At 41.6% G+C, this 20,274-nt stretch overlaps 1 protein-coding gene across 5 annotated transcripts in view; it reads left to right on the top strand.

The window, feature by feature from the left end:
- The window catches only part of RYR3 (ryanodine receptor 3), a 498,481-nt gene that overhangs the window by 380,751 nt on the left and 97,456 nt on the right, over positions 1–20,274 (top strand). For 3 of the 5 annotated variants that reach the window (XM_077127359.1, XM_077127357.1, XM_077127360.1), the window contains exons 44-50: positions 3,370–3,550; positions 4,777–4,888; positions 8,594–8,714; positions 11,436–11,605; positions 14,250–14,470; positions 17,405–17,495; positions 19,092–19,232. In XM_077127359.1, the coding sequence (XP_076983474.1) occupies positions 3,370–3,550; positions 4,777–4,888; positions 8,594–8,714; positions 11,436–11,605; positions 14,250–14,470; positions 17,405–17,495; positions 19,092–19,232 (1,037 nt within the window). The remainder of the gene's footprint in view (positions 1–3,369; positions 3,551–4,776; positions 4,889–8,593; positions 8,715–11,435; positions 11,606–14,249; positions 14,471–17,404; positions 17,496–19,091; positions 19,233–20,274) is intronic. The other 2 variants (XM_077127361.1, XM_077127358.1) reach the window with 1 other exon arrangement.

The following is a 20,274-nucleotide window of genomic DNA, read 5'->3' as shown; positions in this document are numbered from 1 at the left end:
AAATGCACACTGTGATTTTTCAATTTCTGATGTGCTTTTGTGGTTTCATATCCCATCTACCCCATGAATCACTGTGGGAAGAGCTAATCTGGATTTAGCCTGCTGATAAAAATTTTGGCTGAACCACAAGTATGTCCATCCTGGGAACTGAAATAATTAGAGTACAGTATTTAAATAACCTCAAATAACAGGATTTTCCCCCATTTTCTGACATTTGAAACTTCTAAGTTCTAGCTTCATTATTCTTGCAACTAAAAAATGACAATTCAGAAGGCTGATGCATGTGCCACCTGCCAAAGTGTTGGGGCTGTTTCAGTTTAGTGATGCTGCCAAAATGCAATATACCAGAAATGGACTGGCTATTACAAAGGGGATTTATTAAATTACAAGTTTACAATACTAAAGCCATGATTATGTCCAAATTAAGGCATCAACAAGAGAGTACTTAACTCAAGAAAGGCCAGTCATGTCTGGGGTTTCTCTGTTGCGTGGGAAGGCACACGGTGACATCTGCTGTCCTTCTTTCTGAGCTTCTGGATTCAAATGGCCCTCTCAGCTCCAATGGGCCTTCTGGCAACTCCTGGACAATTTCCTTTTGCATCTCCAAATGTCTATATCTAGGCATCTGCTCTCTGTGTTGGCTCTGAGCTCATTCTTTTTCTGTGGGCTCTTTTAAGGACTCCAGTAAACTACTTAAGACCTGCCTTGAATGGGCAGGGTCGCATCTCCAGCTAATCAAAAGGTACCCTCCACAATTGGGTGGGTCACATCTCCATGGAAGCAACCTAATCCAAAGGTGCCACCCCAAACAATACATCTGCCCACATAAGATTGATTAGGATTAAGAGAAAGGGCTTTTCTGGGGTACATAATAGTTTCAAACCAGCACAGGGGCCAATAATATTTTAAAGTAGTGAACTATGAGTTAGGTCTATGACTAAGAATATTTGCTTTTTCATATGTTGGTTCTCACAGTGCTTTTCTCTAAAAATCCCTCTTGTAATTAAACATCTATATCATGTTTGAATCTTAGATTCCAATTGGAATAAGCAAGGTCACTCAACCTCTTACTTAGTTTCTGTCCTTTGAAAACATATTGGTTCTTTCCACCATACTGTTATTGTGATTATGCTACCCTTTTAGCATCTCCAGGGAATTTTCTTTACATGGATTCTGATTTAATAAAAAATAATTTTTTGATGTTGTGCATTGGATTAAACTTGAAGAAAAATGTCTTTAAAAATATTTAGATTCATCTGGAATGATTGAGCTGTGAAACAGTGATTGCATGCTTATGGGCTATTTAAATTCAGCTTAATGAATATTTTCTTGAATCAAGTTACATCTAAAACTTACAGTGATATGTATTTGCGATCTTGAATTTTACCTGACGTACAGAAGATAGAGTTATAAAAAAGGATGTCAGCAAGCCAAGCTGTAGGATGGAACTGCAGCTGTAAATTAAGGTAGACTCTCTAGGGCTGCAGGACACTTCAGACATGATAAAGTATGAGTTTTGTGAGGGATGATCACAAGTTAATTTTGAGCATTCTGACAGCATGATCAGGCCCTCTGCTCCTTCTGACATAATAGGAGAAGACTGATAGACTCACTCTAAAACTGAGAGAGGCATGAGCATCTCAACAGGGCCAGTGAGACCTGTTGAAATTGTGGTGTGTGTATTCACACAGCAATTAGCTACACAGCTGAAATAGGAAACTATATCTTCTAGGTTCCTGTTCTAATGCTCTACTCAAAGCACTTCTTCCTAAGTTGACTCATAAAAATTTTCATTAAATAGAATTTAAACAATTGTGATGTTTTAAAATATGTCCACAAATTCTTTGATGCTCTTCTCTTCAAAAGATGGAACCTAACTCTCCTCCCCTTGAGTGTGGCTTGGACTTACTGTATCATTTCTAACAAAAAAAATATGGCATAAGTGATGATGTATGACAAAGTTAGAAGGTCATAACAGCATCTGGTTATAAAAATCATCTTGGCTTCTTCCTTGCCCTTTCTCTTGGATTATGTGCTCTATGGGGATTCAAGTATCATATTATGAAGACACTCAGTAAACCCTTGGAATGGTTCATCTGATGAGCAATTAAATCCTCCACCCACAATCCAGGAAGGAATTGCTTGTGGCCATGTGAGTGGGTCATCTTGAAATTGAATTCTTGGCCTCAGTTAAGCCTTCAGATGACTGTAGTTTAGCTAACCTCACAAGAGTCCCAAATTGCAATCACCTAGCCTAGCCAACTGTCAAATTCCTGGCCCACAGGAACTGAGATAATAAATGTTTATTGCTTTAACTTGCTAAATTTTGAGGTAATTTTTACACAACAATAAATAACTAATACAATAGCCTATCAGGATGCAATCTCTGTTAAACCCCTCAATCCTCCAAGAAAAGCCTAATGCTTTTGTAGATAGTTTTCTCCAGGCTTAATCCAATCTAATGTTGAAAAAACTCTTGCCTTTGAGTTTTTCCCCCAGCAATAAATTTTCATATGCAAATGACGATTTCATCTGAGAGGGAGGGCATGTTTTAGGATGTTTGTTTGGACAAGCTGTAGGACTGCTTTTGAATATAAGCCTCAGCTCTGAAAGAAGCATTGGCTTTCCCTTCCTGGTGTCACAGTTCCATTGCTTAATTACCTCTTTAAGAAATAGAGCTCTGTCTTAGTTGTGTAAGTTTCATCCAAAGAAAAATACCAACAAAATACAATTCTTCAACCTTTAATTTCTCATAGAACTATTTTATAGTGAAGACCGAGACAATTTTACCATAAAGAAAAATATCAGATTCTTCACCTGGATGAGGGATTTTAGAAATGGATTGAGGTCTATCCTACCAAACTAATCATCCTAGGGGGCATATTAGAATCTGTAGGAATACAGCTAATATGTCACTCCTCCAGATGTTAATTTAGGCTTATCAGCTTGAGTTATGGTTTTATCTCCTCTCAAGGAAGAAAGCAAATACCTTTTAATGGGCCCCTATGGAGTTAATAAATTTGCAAGGTTCTTTTGTTCCCTAAGTCACTCGTTAATGAATGAATGAATAATCAATGACATTGTAATGTATTTCTTGCCCTCTGAGTACTTAAATATAGTGAAATAATCTCAACTGTACAAAATCTTGAGCTGAAGAATAAGATTCTATTCTATAATCTTTAGTCTCAATACTTCATATAAATAGTTCCTGACCTAATTTATCAATGCTCCTTGCTCTTCATCAGCATTACATCCTCATCTTACTAGTAACAAGCTCAGTTAAATTCTGCCCTCCCAGCCTGTTGAATTAAAAATAAATTCCTGGATTTTCCTTTCCAATAAGAAGGAAATGATGCTTCTTTTCCTTAGGTGAAAGTGTGGAAGAAAATGCAAGTGTTGTTGTCAAGTTGCTAATCAGACGCCCAGAGTGCTTCGGCCCAGCCCTGAGGGGCGAAGGAGGAAACGGTCTGTTGGCAGCCATGCAGGGTGCCATTAAGATCTCAGAGAACCCAGCCCTGGACCTCCCTTCTCAGGGATACAAGAGAGAAGCGTAAGTGAATGGAATTGCTTCCGGCATGTGATATGGTCAATGAGCTGCCAAATAATATCAGTATATAAATGATGAAGGAGATGTCAATAACTTCTACTAGAGAAAGCACAGGATAAAACTTTGAAAATCACTTTGTCAAGCACATTGTTGTCTTGACTCTCCCAGTGAGCACTAGTGGTCAGTACTACCTGCACCCCTTTCCATTCCTCCTACTCCTTTCAGACCAACTGAAAGCATTGCCTGGAAAATGGCACAATCAACAAACTCTTCTGGCCACAATTGAGCCTCACCCAACAGCATCATCACAGGAGAAAGCTGTGTGGAAGTTAAATGGACTTTATCAAGGTCGTAGTCATTGTCTAACTCCAGCACCATTCCTTCAGTGTTTTCAGCTTTGGTCATGCCATACCTCATCTCTAAAAAGTGATAGTGCCCTCCACATACTCATCTGATGGCTAACTAAAAAAAGTGTTTTGATGCCTTACAGAAAAAGAGTTACAGAATGTGAAAAATCACAGCATTAATAATCATATTTAAAGGTTAAGACTATAGTCAGTGGATTATCTGATTTCCTTGACCTTTATCATGACTTGTGACAGTTTCCTTTTCTTTTATCACAGTCTCTAAATTAGACCCCAGAATCTAGAGAATGGGTAAAATCCAGCAGAGGTAACTCTCTGGGCAGCTGGCTTTTTTTTTCTGTCATCAGTTCTGGAGGTGACCTGGTAGAGCTGGAACAAACCCAAAACATAAGTTGTCCCAACTCCCTCGTATAACATGACAGAAAACTGAGGCCCAAGGCATATATCTTGGTAGCAGCAGAGCCAGGACATGGATTCAGCTTCCTGACTCCCAGTCCAATGAACTTTCCATGTAGTGCTCATCTAAGAGAATGGAATGAATTGTTGGTAGGAGCTTTGGGGATTACGTGCCACTCTGTGAGTATTGTGGTCTCCATGCTCAATTCATAGCAGTATGCATATCTTAAAGCTCATGGGACTGTAGCTATACCACGGATAACTACATGGATCCTTTGAGCTTTATGAATAAACCCATCTCTTTGACTTCTGGAGGGAAGAAGATATCCAAGGGAAAATATGTATGATTGATACGAGAGAAGTAAGTGTTTCCCTATCAGGCTGCTTATTCTAATAGCATGGAAGGGGATATTTAGCCTGGTGCTTGCCAGCCCTCCTCACATCTCACCTGTGTTGATTCTCTTTCAGCAGCACAGAGGATAATGAAGAGGAAGAAGAGATCGTGCACATGGGCAATGCAATTATGTCATTTTATTCAGCACTGATAGATTTGCTGGGCCGCTGTGCTCCTGAAATGCATGTAAGTATTACAGTTTCAAGTGAACAAATTTGAAAGGCTTTAACCAGGAGTACTTTAGATTTCCTGAATGGAATTTCCTCTATCTTTGGCATTTGCTAACATGCCTTTCTCTCAGTTCTTTTTAGCTTTACATCAAAATTAGTTCCATCTCTGATATCTGATTCTGTATCTTTCTAAGGAATGGCTCCTGGGTGAATCCTTATGTTGTGTGATTTCTCAGTGGCACTAGTTGGACATATCCTCTGCATATTGTGTTTCAAAAGCCTCCCCAAATTATATTTCCATGTGCCTCAATTTGGCAAAAAAATGTGACCAATTTGATTCTTGATCATGGCCAGTAAAATGGCTCCATGTAGAGATCCTCTTTTCTTGATGACCATGGCTTTCAGCTCTAGAAAAGCAATCTCTTTCCATTATCATTTCCCAAAGGCAGAACTTTGCATACCTCTAGAAAGAATCATTATTTTTATGGGAGGTTTCCTCAGACTTCCAGTTTTGAACTAGAAAGTTGTGTTCCTACCCTTTCCTTCTTCACCTCTGTTGGAGGCTGAGAGAGGTTGGCCTCATTATGGCTTGTGGAGAATGGTGGAGTCCATGAGGCCTGGGGGCCAGGCTCTGGAGGGCTTAGAGCACTGAGGTGGGTCTTCCGGGGGAAATTTGTTGGACTAGCCAACACACAGGGACACTGTGGCCAAGCTTTGCAGAATAGGCATGCATATAACAGTGTCCTCAGTTCCCAAAGGATCTCAATCTCTTGAGATGAAAGCATGTTGCCTCGTGTTCCTCATTCATGGGTTTTGAGCCTATGGCTCTGAGGCCTTGGGAGTAAGAGGCTATCATTTCACATTAAAAACAGAAATGAGCCTTTTACTGTAAGAGAATGGCCTGACAGTTCTTTGAGATAACTTCATTTTGGTTTGGGGGACATTTCTTTTTTCTTTAATTTTAATAATAGATGTTATTTAGCCTCAAATATTCAAAATAATCAATAGATCTCAGAGCTTATTCAAATTTCAACAATAATCCCACTAATGATTTTTTTTCTCATCCAAGATCCAATCCAGTGTTCCCTTTAATCTAGAACAGTTCCCCAGTCTTTGTTACATCCTTACCTTGACACTTATGAGGAATACTGGTCATTTATTTTATAGATAACTTTGAGAGGGTTTTGATTATTTTATAGGTAGCAGTTCTTCTGGCTTAATCCGGCCCTGGACTTTGCAAAGTTTGTCTTTTATAATTAAAACAAGGACTTCTCATGACAATCATGGAAATAGGGGGTCACTTTGTTTCAGTTTTAGAACATTTGCTTTATTATGTGCTGGTATTAAGTCCCTCTGTGCTCCCATTTTTGAGACCCAAAAAGTGTTTAACTTTTGTCAATGTTCTCATCTCTGGAGGAAACTGAAGTCTCATTGCCTTTATTGCCTTTGCCTAAGTGAAAACTCTAATTACATATGTTGCTGAGTTTTGTCTATATTATTAAAATTATAAATACTTCAAAGAGAGTCAACCTCCACGTACGTATTCACCATGTGCATTAAAGGGGAAGGTAAGATGTGCACCTGTCATTTTGAGGAACCTAGAAGACAAAAGTAGATGATAACTTCTGACACCGCTTTCATTATTTAGGTAAAGATAAAGTATTTTTTTTAGGCAAAATTGTTATGATCTTTCAGCTAAAAATAAGAAAAACGCATCTTAAAATTTTGAAGGTTTTACTGGTTTTTCTCTGAAAGAGGAATCTTGGAGATTTTACATGTTTACAAATCTGTTACCCCAAACTCTTGAAAATAAACCCTCATCAGGAACCTCATCCAGTCTTTGGGGATCATGGAGAATGAACATCATGAGAGAGGAAATAATTTCTTTTTAGTACAAAATTAGAAAAGAAATGATAGTCTTTTAGATTATGAAAAAATGTCTGGTAACTTTTTAAAAAGATTCTTCTCCTTCAGAACTCAGTTGCCTGCCTGTCTCTCTCTCTTTCTCTGAATTTGAATTCTAATTCAAATTAGAATAATTCTAATTTGAGTTATTCCCAAATATCTCCCAAAGGCACTTGGATTGCAGATTAGGTCTGACCTGAGTGGTAGTATCGAGGAGAATGTGTATTTGGTCACTGCCAAGCTAACTCTACTGTGCTGTTTTTTTTTTTTTTTTAATCCTAATGAGAGACAGAACACATTCAAGTAGTGGCTTTCAAACTTTTTGACCAAAATCCATAATAAGAAATATAATTTATGGTGCAACCTACTACACACATGTTCCAGAAACACTTCCCTTACTTAGAGTAATTCACTCTAATATTTTCCATTTTATGCTAACCTATTTCATGCTTCTTAATGGTGGTCATCATCCACTAACTTAATTTTACAGCCCACTAGAGTCATGACCTGTAATTTGAAAAACAGTGCAGTAAAACATCTGCTCTTACCTTTTTGCCATTTTGTCATTGTCTTGTCCAATACACAATCTAGCTTATTTCCAAAGCCGTTCATGAGTATTTAGGAAAGCCAATCCAATGTGGAAGACTCTAGGCTGAAGCTACTGTGGATAGAAGAAAATCTAAATCTTGATGAGGGAGGCAATGAGGATTCTAACCCTACTGGATAAATGGAGCCTTACCCAAACTTCCCCGTCTCTCTGTCCCTGTGCTTTGAAACAAATAAAGGGATCTTGAAAGGGAGCCAGGCAAACACTAGGATGTTCTGCAGTCCTGGTCAGGGGAGGGTCAGAGACCCAGCGTGTTCGTGCTTCAGCTCCCCTTGAGGGCTCTTATCAACTCAGAAAGCAAGTTATAAACTTTTCTCCTTCTCAGGAAGGCAGGAAGCATGGGATAGCTGAACCATGAGAGCCCTGTCCTGGGAGGACTTTCATCCTTACTCCTCCTCCAACCACACGCACACATGTGCATACACACATGCACGTGCATGCACACACAGACACGCAGACACACGCACACACATGCTCAGACCACTCCATGGGCCTCTATTCTGTGAGGAAGAAGTGAGAGGAGGCAGCCAGGATGGGTGAACCGGCATTCTCTTTTCTGGGCCACCAAGCATCATCCCCTGCATGCCACCTCTGGTAGATCCTGCTTGAGTTCATGATGGCGCCATCTGGGCTGCACATCTGTGCCCAGAAGCGTTCCTACAGCTGCCCCTCCAGGGTCTGTCCGCACACACGGGAGAATATGCATCTGTAAGGCTCATGGGCTCAGGTCATTCACCCTGAGGTGACTCCATGGAGACACTCAGGTCCTCGCTGACATTCTCTTCACTCCTCTTGCCCCCCTCCAACCCCATTAATCAAACTCCTAGGAAATCTACATTCATGCACCTCTTCGACGTGGAGCAGAATTCTAAAATACAGGATTGTGTTCACACTGTGAACACATCTGTCCTGGCCACTGAGAGTTCCTGCGTTGCTCACACTGAAAGCCACCAACAGGCTACAAATTCACTGCTAAGACTTGATATTGCAACTGCGTGACTATTTCTTAAGAGTTTTTCCCTCCATAGCACCTCTGCTAGAATATCAGGAGAGAGTCTCTGTCCCTGTGGCCCACGTGTCCATGGCAATTAGGAAGCATAGCAGTGTGCCCCTCAGCTTAAAAGAACCATGTAATGCCACAGGTTTGGAGGTGAGGTTGAGGTAAGGGTGTGGGGACTTCATACAGCTGCGTTTTATTCTGTATTTCAGCTTATCCAGACAGGAAAGGGGGAAGCCATTCGAATCAGGTCGATCCTACGCTCCCTGGTCCCCACAGAAGACTTGGTTGGAATCATCAGCATTCCCTTGAAGCTGCCTTCTCTGAACAAAGGTAAGGGAAGCAGCCCCAGGCTGAATCATCCCCCTCCTTCCTGCAGCTGTGCCTCCAGGCCCTTAATTATGGGGCCCACTGAGCAGGGGTAGTGAGCAGGGGTAGTGTCTTGCTCTTGTTTCTGGTGATGAAGAATCTGTCTCTTGTCTATCCAGACCGCTACTGTGGCCTCTGCTCCCCTGTGTCGAGCCCACGGTTGTCCGTGCCCCACAGCTTCCACGCAGTCCACTTCTCACAGCCCTCTGGACCCCAGAATGCTCTGGAAGGAGACTGATAGGACAGGACAAATGAAATGTCTCCCCATGGGCTTCCTTTTCCTCTGCCTCCATGTCCCCAGGAATATGTAGCCGGCCTAGGCCACAGAAGGGCAGACCTGGCACAAGCCTGTCCACAGTCCCATGCATGTCAGGGCTATAGACCACAAAGTTGTTTCCCCAACGTGACGCATTGTCACTTGCCATCAGTCAGTATTAACTTTGCAAAGCCTCTATCTCCCAGAAGCCTTCAGTTTCACTGGGTCAGCTGCTATGGAGCTGGTGGAGAAATTGCAAAGGTAGCTTGACTGGGAATGTTACAGTGTTCCCCAAACTGGTGTTCTGTGGAACTTTCTGGTCGGAGATGTTAATAGGTATGCTTAGTCATAAGGAGCTTGGGTCAAAAGACAAAGAGCTTTGGGAAATGATGTGGAATAGACCACATTTTTATAACTTTATGAAATACATTAAGATTATAAAAGCTCTGAGAAAACTTATGAAAAAGAAAATAAATGTTAACCCAGTGTTTCTACCCTTTTTGAGCACAGAACACTTTTAACAGCCAGCAGAAACAATATTCTTCGGAACATCAGCTACGGCTGAGAGAATGATTCAGCCTCAGCCATTCAGATCCATCTCCTTTGGTGCTGGGGAAGGGAGGGGAGGGGAAAAGATGGGAGGGGAGTTGTCTGTCTGAAGGGCCCCTTCCCTCCTTGCTCTCCTGGAACCGTGCACTAATCCCAGGGCACAGTGAGAGGTTCTATTCGGTCTCAACAGCACTTGAACTTTATGGCTCTCAGGGTGCCTTGTAAAGTTCCATTCTTTTCAAATATAGTTTTTAAATAGTTTCAAGTATAACATAATCATTAAGGGACTCGCTTTCCCTAGTCTTTGGTACATGACAAAACAGGAGGCGAGGGACAAGAGGAGGAGGAAGATTGTATTTCTTTTATTAAAACCCGTGATGAAACCCTGTCTTTATTCTCCATGCCAAGCAACTTTCCCCACTTTGTCTTTGAATCTCTGTGTTAAAATAAGATTAGGATTCGTGGATGATCTCTGGCCTAAATGTTACCGCTCTAATCAACACGTAAACCCTCTGTCACAGATTTAGCAGCAGTTTTAGAATTGCCCATGATTGTATATATTCTTAGCATATGGGCCACAGAATTTTCTAACTGGTCAGAAAATCTACTTTTCACATTTTACTGTGTGGCACAGGGCGAATCAGTTAACAGCTCCGTGCTTAGTATTTCCAACGCAGCAAATAAAAGCCAAAAGGCCAGTCTTCCTACCACTTCTTCCTTGTCATCTCTCCTCCTATCCTCACCCGAGATCCATAGCAAATACAAGTAGATAACTCTCTGCTTTCCACAAAACCTGAGTTTCTTGGGAGGAGCTGAAATAACAGTGATATGATGGTAAATGTTAATCAATTCTCTGGGAGAAAAAGTAGCTGAGTGTATATATGCACAGGCATGTACAACTACGTACTTTCACACACAAAGTTATTTTAAAGTGTATTGCTATAAAGGATATGTCATGCACAACTTATAAATAATAGTTAAATTGACAGTTCTCTTAATTCTAAATTCCTTATAGCCTATTGACTTTCAGACTAGTTTCTTCAATTTTTTTGCCAAATTCTTGTATCCGTAGCTGTTCTGAGTTTGTGGTCAATGAACAAGTGGAAAAGCATGATATTTTCATTTACCTTAACAATTAAGATGGAAGTGAAACAACAAACTAACTCTACTCATTCATAAGTGATGTGATGTGTGAAACTTCTTTGCCACATCAGATAAATTTTTCAAATACTCGAAGATGTTTCCTCATCTTCTGTGCTATTGATGACATAGTGGCTACAGACACAGCACACTTTTAAGTATAATCTGCATTAACATTTTCCTCTCACTTTCTTATGTCTGCAGTCAACAGAGCAATTAATCAAGCCCTGATTCTTAGCAATTCCCCATTGCTGTAGCATAAAAACACTCACCATGGCCAATTTTAAGCTATCAAAATGATGCCACTGAACACAGAATTTCAAACAAAATCCACATAGCACTCCACCATACTACATTTCTACCATACAGATACAATAATTATAAATAACCTCAAGAGGATAATTCATAGTAAGATGGAGTAAAAGAATTAGGAATTGATGACTTTGAGTATTTATTATCTTATAAAAATAATTTAATTGTGTTTTAATTTTTAATAATGGATAATTTAATTATGTTTTAATTTTTAATAATGGCTATGTTCAAAAACTGGCTCACAAAAATCCTGCAATTTTAACAGTTGGCTCATCCAAGTTGGCACAAACTGGCCCCAGCACATCATTAGAATATTTCACATAGCCCTGTGCACTATTAGAGCAAACAAGACACACAAGCCATGCGTAGCCTCTTGAGAATTGTGGAGACGGAAGAGGAAAGATGACGTTTTCTGTGTGTTTCTTCAGATGGGACAGTCAGTGAGCCCGACATGGCAGCCAGCTTCTGCCCTGACCACAAGGCACCGATGGTGCTGTTCTTGGACCGCGTCTACGGCATCAAGGACCAAACCTTTCTGCTCCACTTGCTAGAGGTTGGATTTTTACCTGATTTAAGAGCCTCCGCCTCTCTAGACACCGTAAGTTACTAAAATAAGAAAAGTTATTTCTCCCATCATTGTTATAAAACTAGTAGCAAAACTGGAATGAGAGGCAGGTATTTTCTATATACTAATTGATTACATGTTAATAGCCACTTCCAAGGATGAGAAAAAGGAGGCATCAAGAAATGGGAGAACTTCATTTATTAGGTCTCAGACTTAGATGTAGATAAATTTGACCTCAAATATCCGGTCTAGCTCCCTCCATTGCCGAGTTCCTTGATCTCAGCACTGCTGGCATTTGGGCTGGTTAATTCCTTGTCGTGTGCAACTTGCCTGTGCATTGTAGGATGGTTGGCAGCATACCTGGGCTCTAGATAACAGAAGCACCTCCCCCTAGTTGTGACAACTGACTGCAGACTTCACCAAACGAGAACCACTGCTTTGCTGCCTATGGAAGTGGCTGACTGGCAGCATTATAACCTAGAAATACTCTCCCCACTCCCCTTAAGTGGGATGGACTGACTGATTATCAGGAAGAAAAGGTCTCAATCCAGGGGCATGACAAAGGCCAGTACCCAAGAGGCCAAGGGCAAAACAAGTTTGGAGTAGAATAAGCTACTTCAAAAGACATTAAGGTAGGAGACCTCAGGAGTTAAACAGCAAAGATGTCAGATGCCCAAAATCAGAACTCAGCAAAGACAGTTTTCCAAGAAACCCGAGTCCAAGAAGAAGAGCATACTAAACTAGATCAGCTAAAGTCTGAAAACTATCTTGCCACATAGGGTTGTATTTTAATTTGCTAATGCTGCTGGAAATGCAATACACCAGAAATGAACTGGCTTTTATAAAGAGGATTTATTTAGTTGCAAATTTACAGTTCTTCATAGAAAAGGCAGCTGCTTTCTTCTGGCTTTCTCTGTCACATGGGAAGGCACGTGGCAATGTCTGCTGGTCTTCTCTCTCAGCTTCTGGGGTCAAATGGCTTTCCCTGGGGTGATTCCTCTCTTGTCTCCAAACATCTGGGTCTGAGCTGCTGAGCTCTCTTCTGACCTCATTTTAAAGCCTCCAACTAGTTAAATTAAACTTCACTGTTACTCATTGTGGAAGTCACACCCTTTAGCCAACTGCAGATGTAATCAGACATGGATGAATTTCACATGCTGGTCATTTAAGTCTCACAGTGACAGAACTGGGCACCATCACCTGGTCAAGTTGACACCTGAACCTAACTACTATGGGTTGCTTTTAATGAGCCAGAAGTATGTCTTGGTCTGTTATAAGGTTTCTCAAAGGCGCCACCTGGTGTCCCATAAAGGTAGAAATCTGAGCTCTGTGATGGGTAGTCACCTGGCTAGTACCTTCATTGGGATTTGAATAGATTACCCAGAAATGGAAAGCACTGTGAGCCGCAATCGGGATGGGAGTGTCATAGGTACATGAGATGAGAAATGGTATACTTATGAAGGTGTTAGAGACATAGGAAGCCTTTTGGATAATTAAAGCAGTGCTTCCGCAGCTTGCTTTGCTTTGGGCCTGTCTATAATTTCCTTGATTAAAAATTATAATAATAAAATAGTAGGGTTTTAATTTGTGGAACCTCCCCAAGATTCCCAGTAAATGCATTTATTCTAGCATTTGATGTGCAAACCACATGCTTGTCCAAGCAGCATCTACAACAGAGATAAATTCAGTACATACCTCAGCAGATAGATATTCTTGCATTCTCCTTTCCAGCCACTGGAATCAAAGCATTTTAGCAACTCTCTTTCTGTTAAAGTAATAAATGTTAACGATTAGATATCTTTTCTAGCATGGTCACCAGAGCTTCTAGAAGCAAACTTTTGACCATTAATAGGAGAGCACAGGACTGTGTACAGTTGAAAGAAAACAGTTTTTAAAATCGTTAAGTTATAAGAAATATGTTAACAGACACACTGACTGTGATAATCACAGGAAATGATGACAATATTAAATGTCCGTGGAATCTCAAGGTTTCTTTTGAAGTTCTGCAGTTTTCAAAGAGAGTAGTTAAGCATGCTTTGGCTATTTTTAGTGTCACTAAATAAGTCTTCTTTGAACTTAGCCTGACAAATGAACAAAACGGAACACTGTGAACGAGAATTATGCAAAGAGTTTAGGGATAGTTACAGGTTTCTATTCCCTTCACACTTTTTCCAAATATGCAGTTAGGGTCCCTATAGAGATTGCCTATCTTCTCATTTATCAGACTGTAAACTGCTCGCAGTGCTCCTACATTAACTGATGTGAGTCAGAGTTGTGGGTTTTGTTTTGTTTTTTGTCTGTAAAGCTGTCACAAAGCCCATGACTTTGAGACATTTCTTGGCCTGTAACCATTATAAATTTACTAATCTTAAAATCACAATGCTAACTTGTGAGCTCCCATAGAGTAAGAAAAGAGAGCTTCTGTCTTTTGGCTTTGGGTTATGTGTTTTTTTCCTATTAATTTAATTTTTGTTTTCATTTAAAATGCAAAACAAAAAAAAGAGAGAGAGAGAGAAAAACAACTGCTGGCAAGGTGGAAAGTTGTCCCCTCTGTTGCTTTGAAACATCTATATGTTTAAGCTTCCCTGAGCTGCAAATGGGAGCTGAGTGCACGGGGAAAAGCTTGGCTGTGCCTGTCCCAGGGAGATTGACCAGTGTCCCAATCTGCTTTCCCTAGGTCTCGCTAAGCACCACAGAGGCTGCGCTGGCACTGAACAGGTACATCTGCTCTGCGGTGCTCCCGCTCCTCACGCGCTGTGCCCCCCTCTTTGCTGGGGCAGAGCACTACACCTCTTTGATCGATTCCACACTACAAACAATATACAGGCTCTCCAAGGGACGCTCCCTCACCAAAGCACAGAGGGACACCATAGAAGAATGTCTGCTTTCCATTTGCAAGTAAGTACACCACCTCATGTTTCCATGCCTGCGCGTGCACCCATGTCAGCAGCATTTGACTGAGTAATCTAAAAAGTGGCGAACTCAGTCTTAGTTCCAGACTGCAGCTCTCCATGCACAGCCCTTCCTCAAACAGTCTTCCCTTAGCATGTGCTGGGTTGGCCTATTGGCTCCTTCCCTGAGGCTTAGCTCCCCTCTTAGGAGTGGACAGAATGGTGGAGGCTGGCTTGAACCTTAGCGTTAGCACCAGGACAGGAGGTATCTTTCAGACCTGATGTGTCCTCGTTAAGAACTGATGTTTTCGTGTCCAGGATAGACCCAGTTTCCCTCTAGATGAGTGGGTTTTTCTTTACACAGAGACCAGAGCATGACCCAAAGCTTTCTACCTATGGTTAAAATAAAGACTCCTCAGTCACAATGGAGAGTGAAAGGCAATCGTTCTCACCACTGCAGAGAGGGGGCATGCCTTTCTGAGGCCGGTCAAAGCTTCCCACAAGCCCCGGATCCTCGGGAATCCATATCAAGTCTCACAGAGACAGAGGGAGAAGGACCTTCCAATAGCAAGTCTCAGAGGCAGCTTGGCTCTGTGGTCTCAAGCCCGTGGTTTTCCATGGCAAGCTGCATATTAGAATCACCTGGGAAGCTGCTCCTCTCTCAGTGCCCAGGCTGCCCCCCCAGACCACGGTATCAAAACCTTTCCTACAGGACCCCGGCCTCAGCAGTTTTTGAAGCTTCCCAGGTGATTCCAGTGTGCAGCAAGATGGCATCCCCTGCCTTAGGCTGTCCTAGAGGAAGGACCCTCAGGCCAGCTAGGCAGGGCCCTGACTCCTGGAGAAGGAGCTGGATCCCCTAATCGCAGAGAAGAGAGAACTGTGCATCCCACGGCCAGGACTACCCAGACAAATGAACCAGGTCCTCAGTCCTTTTAGAACAGCAAGCTAAAAGGCAGTCTTGCACACATTTCAAACATAGTCCTGGCCCCTATGTTTAAAATGCTTTATGATAATTCATTTGTATGTGCTAGTTTTATATCTAAGGCCTACAGGCTTTGATTCCTAGGGAACAAACCATGCCCAGAGGAAGAAACTCTCATTACAGTGTACTGGGGTGCAGGGGGGAAGGAGGGCCCAGGCTCCAAAAAGAGTTTCTCCTTGAGACCCCCTATCAAAATCAGGTTCATTCTAAGGTTATTGAAATAACTGCCAGAGAATTAAGCTAATTACAATGTTTTTTTTTTTTTGGTCTCGAAAGAGAGAGACACTCGATAGTGAATTTACAGACTTCTAGGAATTAATAGGGCACCTAGGTTTTTCACTCTGCCCCCTTCTAAAGGAAAAGTAGTTGTTTACATCTCTTGTTTATATGAGCCTCTACTTTTCTTCCCAGTGCTGGCAAAGGGGATAAATAATGAGTTTACACAGAAAGAACTCTCTCTTAGCAGAATCGATTCTGTAATTGGCTGGTAACTGCATCAGTAATGCCTGCAGATCTTATTCTACCTTTTTGCTAGATCTAAACCCAACGTGCATCTTAGGAGATAAATTAGCCAAGGAGCTGTCTCACCTCATAAGCTGTTTCCTAGTAATAAAGCCACACTGGTGAGACAAGTCTTTACTGCAAAGGAATCAGACCATGGGGAAATTAGAATTTTACATCAAGCAAAAATAAAACTCACAGGCCTTTTAATATACTTTCTGGGGCTTTTATCATTCCTCTTCTTGGCATCATAAGCTCTAGACATAGTATAAAAACCAATATTTAGATTTTTCATTGTTCATAAAAAGTTAAAATTAGAGGTTATTTTACTCCTTGATTTTAGTCAGGTTACTCAGTCTTAGGTGATATTGCTAATTAGCTAAAAAAAAAAAAACATGAAAAATTGACTAATTTTACAACAAAATCCTTAGATTCAGAGACAAGGCTATTTGTTTGCTGTATACATTGACCACACATTTTATCCCAGGGCTTTTTGTCCCAAGGCCAGCTCTAGGAAAAGTTGGGAGATAGATGAGAACTCGTTTTTAATCTCCTTTTGCATCCATCCTCCTTGTTATAGAAACCCTAAGGCTTTCTTCCCTGGCATCCCAGTATTTAACATCAGAGTGACTTGCTTTGCCTCCCTGGCTCCTGAGGGGTCTGTGGAAGGAATTCAGGCCTTCAAGGGCTGAGCTTAGATGTCAAACCGCGTGTGAGTGTATGCGCTTTTCTGTGGAGAGAGTCCGTAGCGTCCTAGGTCTTAAAAAGTTTTAGCAACCTGCAGAAGAACAAATAAATGCTGTTTATCTTTCCTTTATCTCAAGATTAACTTGCCCCAAATACCAAGACCCTAAACTCATAATTTGGAAAATTGTTCTTTAGTTACTACATTGTAGTAAACCTCCTTATAAAGGACATTTTTGACTTGGTTTTGTTTTGTTTTGTTTTGTTTGAGGACAAAGCCTCCCAAAGAAATGAATGCAATAGTGAGAATTTCATGGGCCAGCTATATCCCAGTGGCCCTTCAGGTTCACTTCGAAGCCCACAGTAGATGGCCTGGGATTCTAGCTATGCAGCTGGCTCACCCTCGTTTCTCCCTTTGGAGCTTTCTAGAGGATGGTCAGTCCTTAGAAACAGCTCTAAAATCAGCTGTACCTTCTTTCTGTTATATTCTTTGTGCGTAATCAGTGAACATATTTGAATATGCATAAAGCATAGGACATCTTGTCACATGGTGATTAGAATTTAATCTTAGATATCCCAAATCATCAGCACTTGTCCATTTTTCTGTATTTTAACTATATTCCGTTTTTAAAGTGTTTTATCATCAGCTGTGGTTTATCCAAGATCTTGTGTTTTGAGGCTTAACTCTAAGCTATGTTGAGTCTGTCTTTCTTTCTGCCTGTCTGTCTGCCTATCCGTCTTTCTCTATCTTTTTTTCCTTATTCCATACTGCAGTCACTTGAGGCCTTCCATGTTACAACAGCTCCTGCGACGTCTTGTGTTTGATGTGCCACTCCTTAATGAATACTGCAAAATGCCTCTTAAGGTAAACATGTTTGTTGTTACAGAAATACAGTCTGTGCCCTCGGAAACGTGCCTTGTGAAACAGGATATCTTGAAAGTTTGGGGTGCAACATATGCACATTGAATGTGTTACTCCTTTGTGTTAGTAGTTAACCAGCAAGATAGAGCCCCAAATCAAACCACTTTCTAAAGGTCCAGGTTGAAAAGAATAGCTTTGCTAGATTAGTTAACTGCTCCAATTTTCTTTCGTTGTTTTCCGCTGACTACTGGTTTTTTAGAGAGTTTGTGACGGGGACTCGGGTTTCGCATTCTTCTGCCATCACTGGGTTTTCGAAATATTTTCATTCTCAAAAAGCTTTGAAGGCCCTGTGGTTTTTTATTTAAGTGCAGAAACTTAAGTGTCCCTTTCCTACTGTGTTTCTTTTTTTCTTTTTAACAGGTCCTCTTTTTGTTTCTTCTCTGCTTCTTTTACTTTTTCACCAAAAGGTAAATGCCACAGAGCGCTCTCTTTATTTTTTTTTTTGGCTCATTTGTGATTTCCTCTTGAATTATAAACATTTCATTGGCGGCACTGGGAGCCTCTCTGCCCAAATTCTTTATTTTCTACTTCTGAAGCACCTGCCATATTTGCCTGGTCTAAATGGCCAGACACACCCAAAAATTCTACTTACAAGTTTTATTAGAACTTTTCCTTCTTTTCAGAAGCAGCCCAAGCAAGAATTCCAAGAACATTTTACTGGAATAAGCAGGATTCCCAGAGGCCTTTAGTTCAACCCCCCATCTCCACACCAGGCAGAAAACAGCTTATGTTTTCCACAGCCCTGCAGGGGCTCATTCTTTTCTCTAATCCTAACAGTCCGTTTTAATCTCAAAAAATACTTTGGCTAAAAACCGTGTTTTACAGTTTAACTCGGCGTTACTTCCTGGGCAGACCTCTGCTGTCAGCCAGACGCTGGCTCTTGATAAGTCCTTATCAATACCATTCAGTCAGCTCACTTTTACCTCTTAGGTCAAGGAGATTTTTCTTAGAGGACAAGGCTCGCACCTGGTGGCATAGGAAAATTAGCAGTACACTTCTGCCCTCTAGTGGGCAGATGTGAAGCTGCTGTTACACGGCTGGGCCATCCACAGACTCGAGTAAAAGGCGAGGAAGCTATGGGCGGTCATCAGTGTAGGGAAAAGCATCAGACCTACAGTTTGCTGCCCACCATCCTTCTTCCTCCATCATCACTTCCATAATTACAAGCAGAGATCTCAGAAGAAACTATTCCCACCCCCACAGGCTGAAACAGCACCTGGTGGCTACTTTCCGAGGGTGCAGCATTTTCTTTATCTGAAGTAGATACAGTCCCCCGGCAATTTCCAGTGGCTGTTCAGGGCACATTAGGAGTCACAAGAATTAACCAGGCAGATTCAGCCAGGCTGGCGCTCATTAGGCATGAAAACAGAATATCCCCAGCGGTGTGTGCGGGCCTTTTTGTACACAATCCAACTGCTTCAGATGTTGGTTTTATTCTCATGATCTCTGGTTACTCTTTTGTTCTCCCGGCCTGTCTTGGATGCCTCTGGGTGTTTTCTATCCCACCTCACTGCTGCAATCCTGCTCTGAACTTCGCAGCTTCTGACAAATCACTACGAACAATGCTGGAAGTATTACTGTCTGCCTTCAGGACAGGGGAGCTGTGGTCTGGCCGTGGAGGAGGAGCTGCACCTAACCGAGAAGCTCTTCTGGGGCATTTTTGACTCCCTCTCCCATAAGGTAATAACAGCTGTTCCTGAGCAAAGGGGGAGGACCTCGATGACCCGAGTACCTATGAGTCATAACAGCAAATGTTGATTCAGCCTTTACCGTGTGCTAGGAGCTAAGCTTTACAAGCCTGTTACTTTAATCTTCACTCCAACTCTCTGCAAAACGAACTGCGATGATCCTTATATTAAGGTGAAGAAAAGTCTCAGAGCCGTTGAATAACTCGTCAAACTCACAGAGCTCCTAACAAAGGACAGCGAGTACAAGAGTGGATGGCAGAATGATTTCCCCGGGCCTGTCTGAAGGATTTATTCTCCATTCCTTCCTCCCTCCCCATCTCCTGGCCCCACGCCTGACGTGGTATGGCTTCTGTTAGTCATTAGGCTCAAGCCAAGAAGAAAAATCCCACTGTCTCCTCCAATGTTGGGATGTGGGATTTGCAGAAGATTTTAAGACCGTTCTCGTGGAGATTCTTCACAGCCACTTGTTTGACATAAAGGAGGCTGGATGAGAACTCAGAGCCTCTAACTCTGAGATATTACTCCACTTCTCTTAACCCATTTTATTTAGATGCATGAGGTCACTAGCTTTAGAGGCAGAAAGTGAGTAGACCTGGTTGTTCTTAGGGAATTCTGGAGCATGTGTGTACCTTGTCCACCTGCACTTATATCCTCATTAGCCCTGGAAATCTTTGGTCTAGGATAAGCCGGTCAAAAGTTGTTTGTGACCCCATTATTTGACTGAAATTCACTCCTGGCTGGGTCCAAGAGAGAATGGACATGCTGTTGGGAAGTCTGGTGAGGATATGTCAACATATGACCCTGCAATGCTTTCCAACACTTACTCTGCCCTCTCCAGTTCTAGGCTGGGCCACTTTCTAGTTTAGACTTTTGTGGCCTGGTGGGAACCACTTAACCTTAGATGCTCTTGAAATGAACTATTTAGGAGATAATGCTAGAATGTAAAGCAATTGGGGACCTGAGGGGTTTAAAGATTGTCATTTCATTTCCTGTGAGAATTCAGTTTCTACCAGAAAGCTTTAAATGGGTTATAT

This window comes from Tamandua tetradactyla, chromosome 14 (assembly GCF_023851605.1).
Source record: "Tamandua tetradactyla isolate mTamTet1 chromosome 14, mTamTet1.pri, whole genome shotgun sequence".
Classification (NCBI taxonomy): Eukaryota; Metazoa; Chordata; class Mammalia; order Pilosa; family Myrmecophagidae; genus Tamandua; species Tamandua tetradactyla.
The sequence above is the reverse complement of the archived record's forward strand: the minus strand, read 5'-3'. Positions and strand labels throughout refer to the sequence as shown.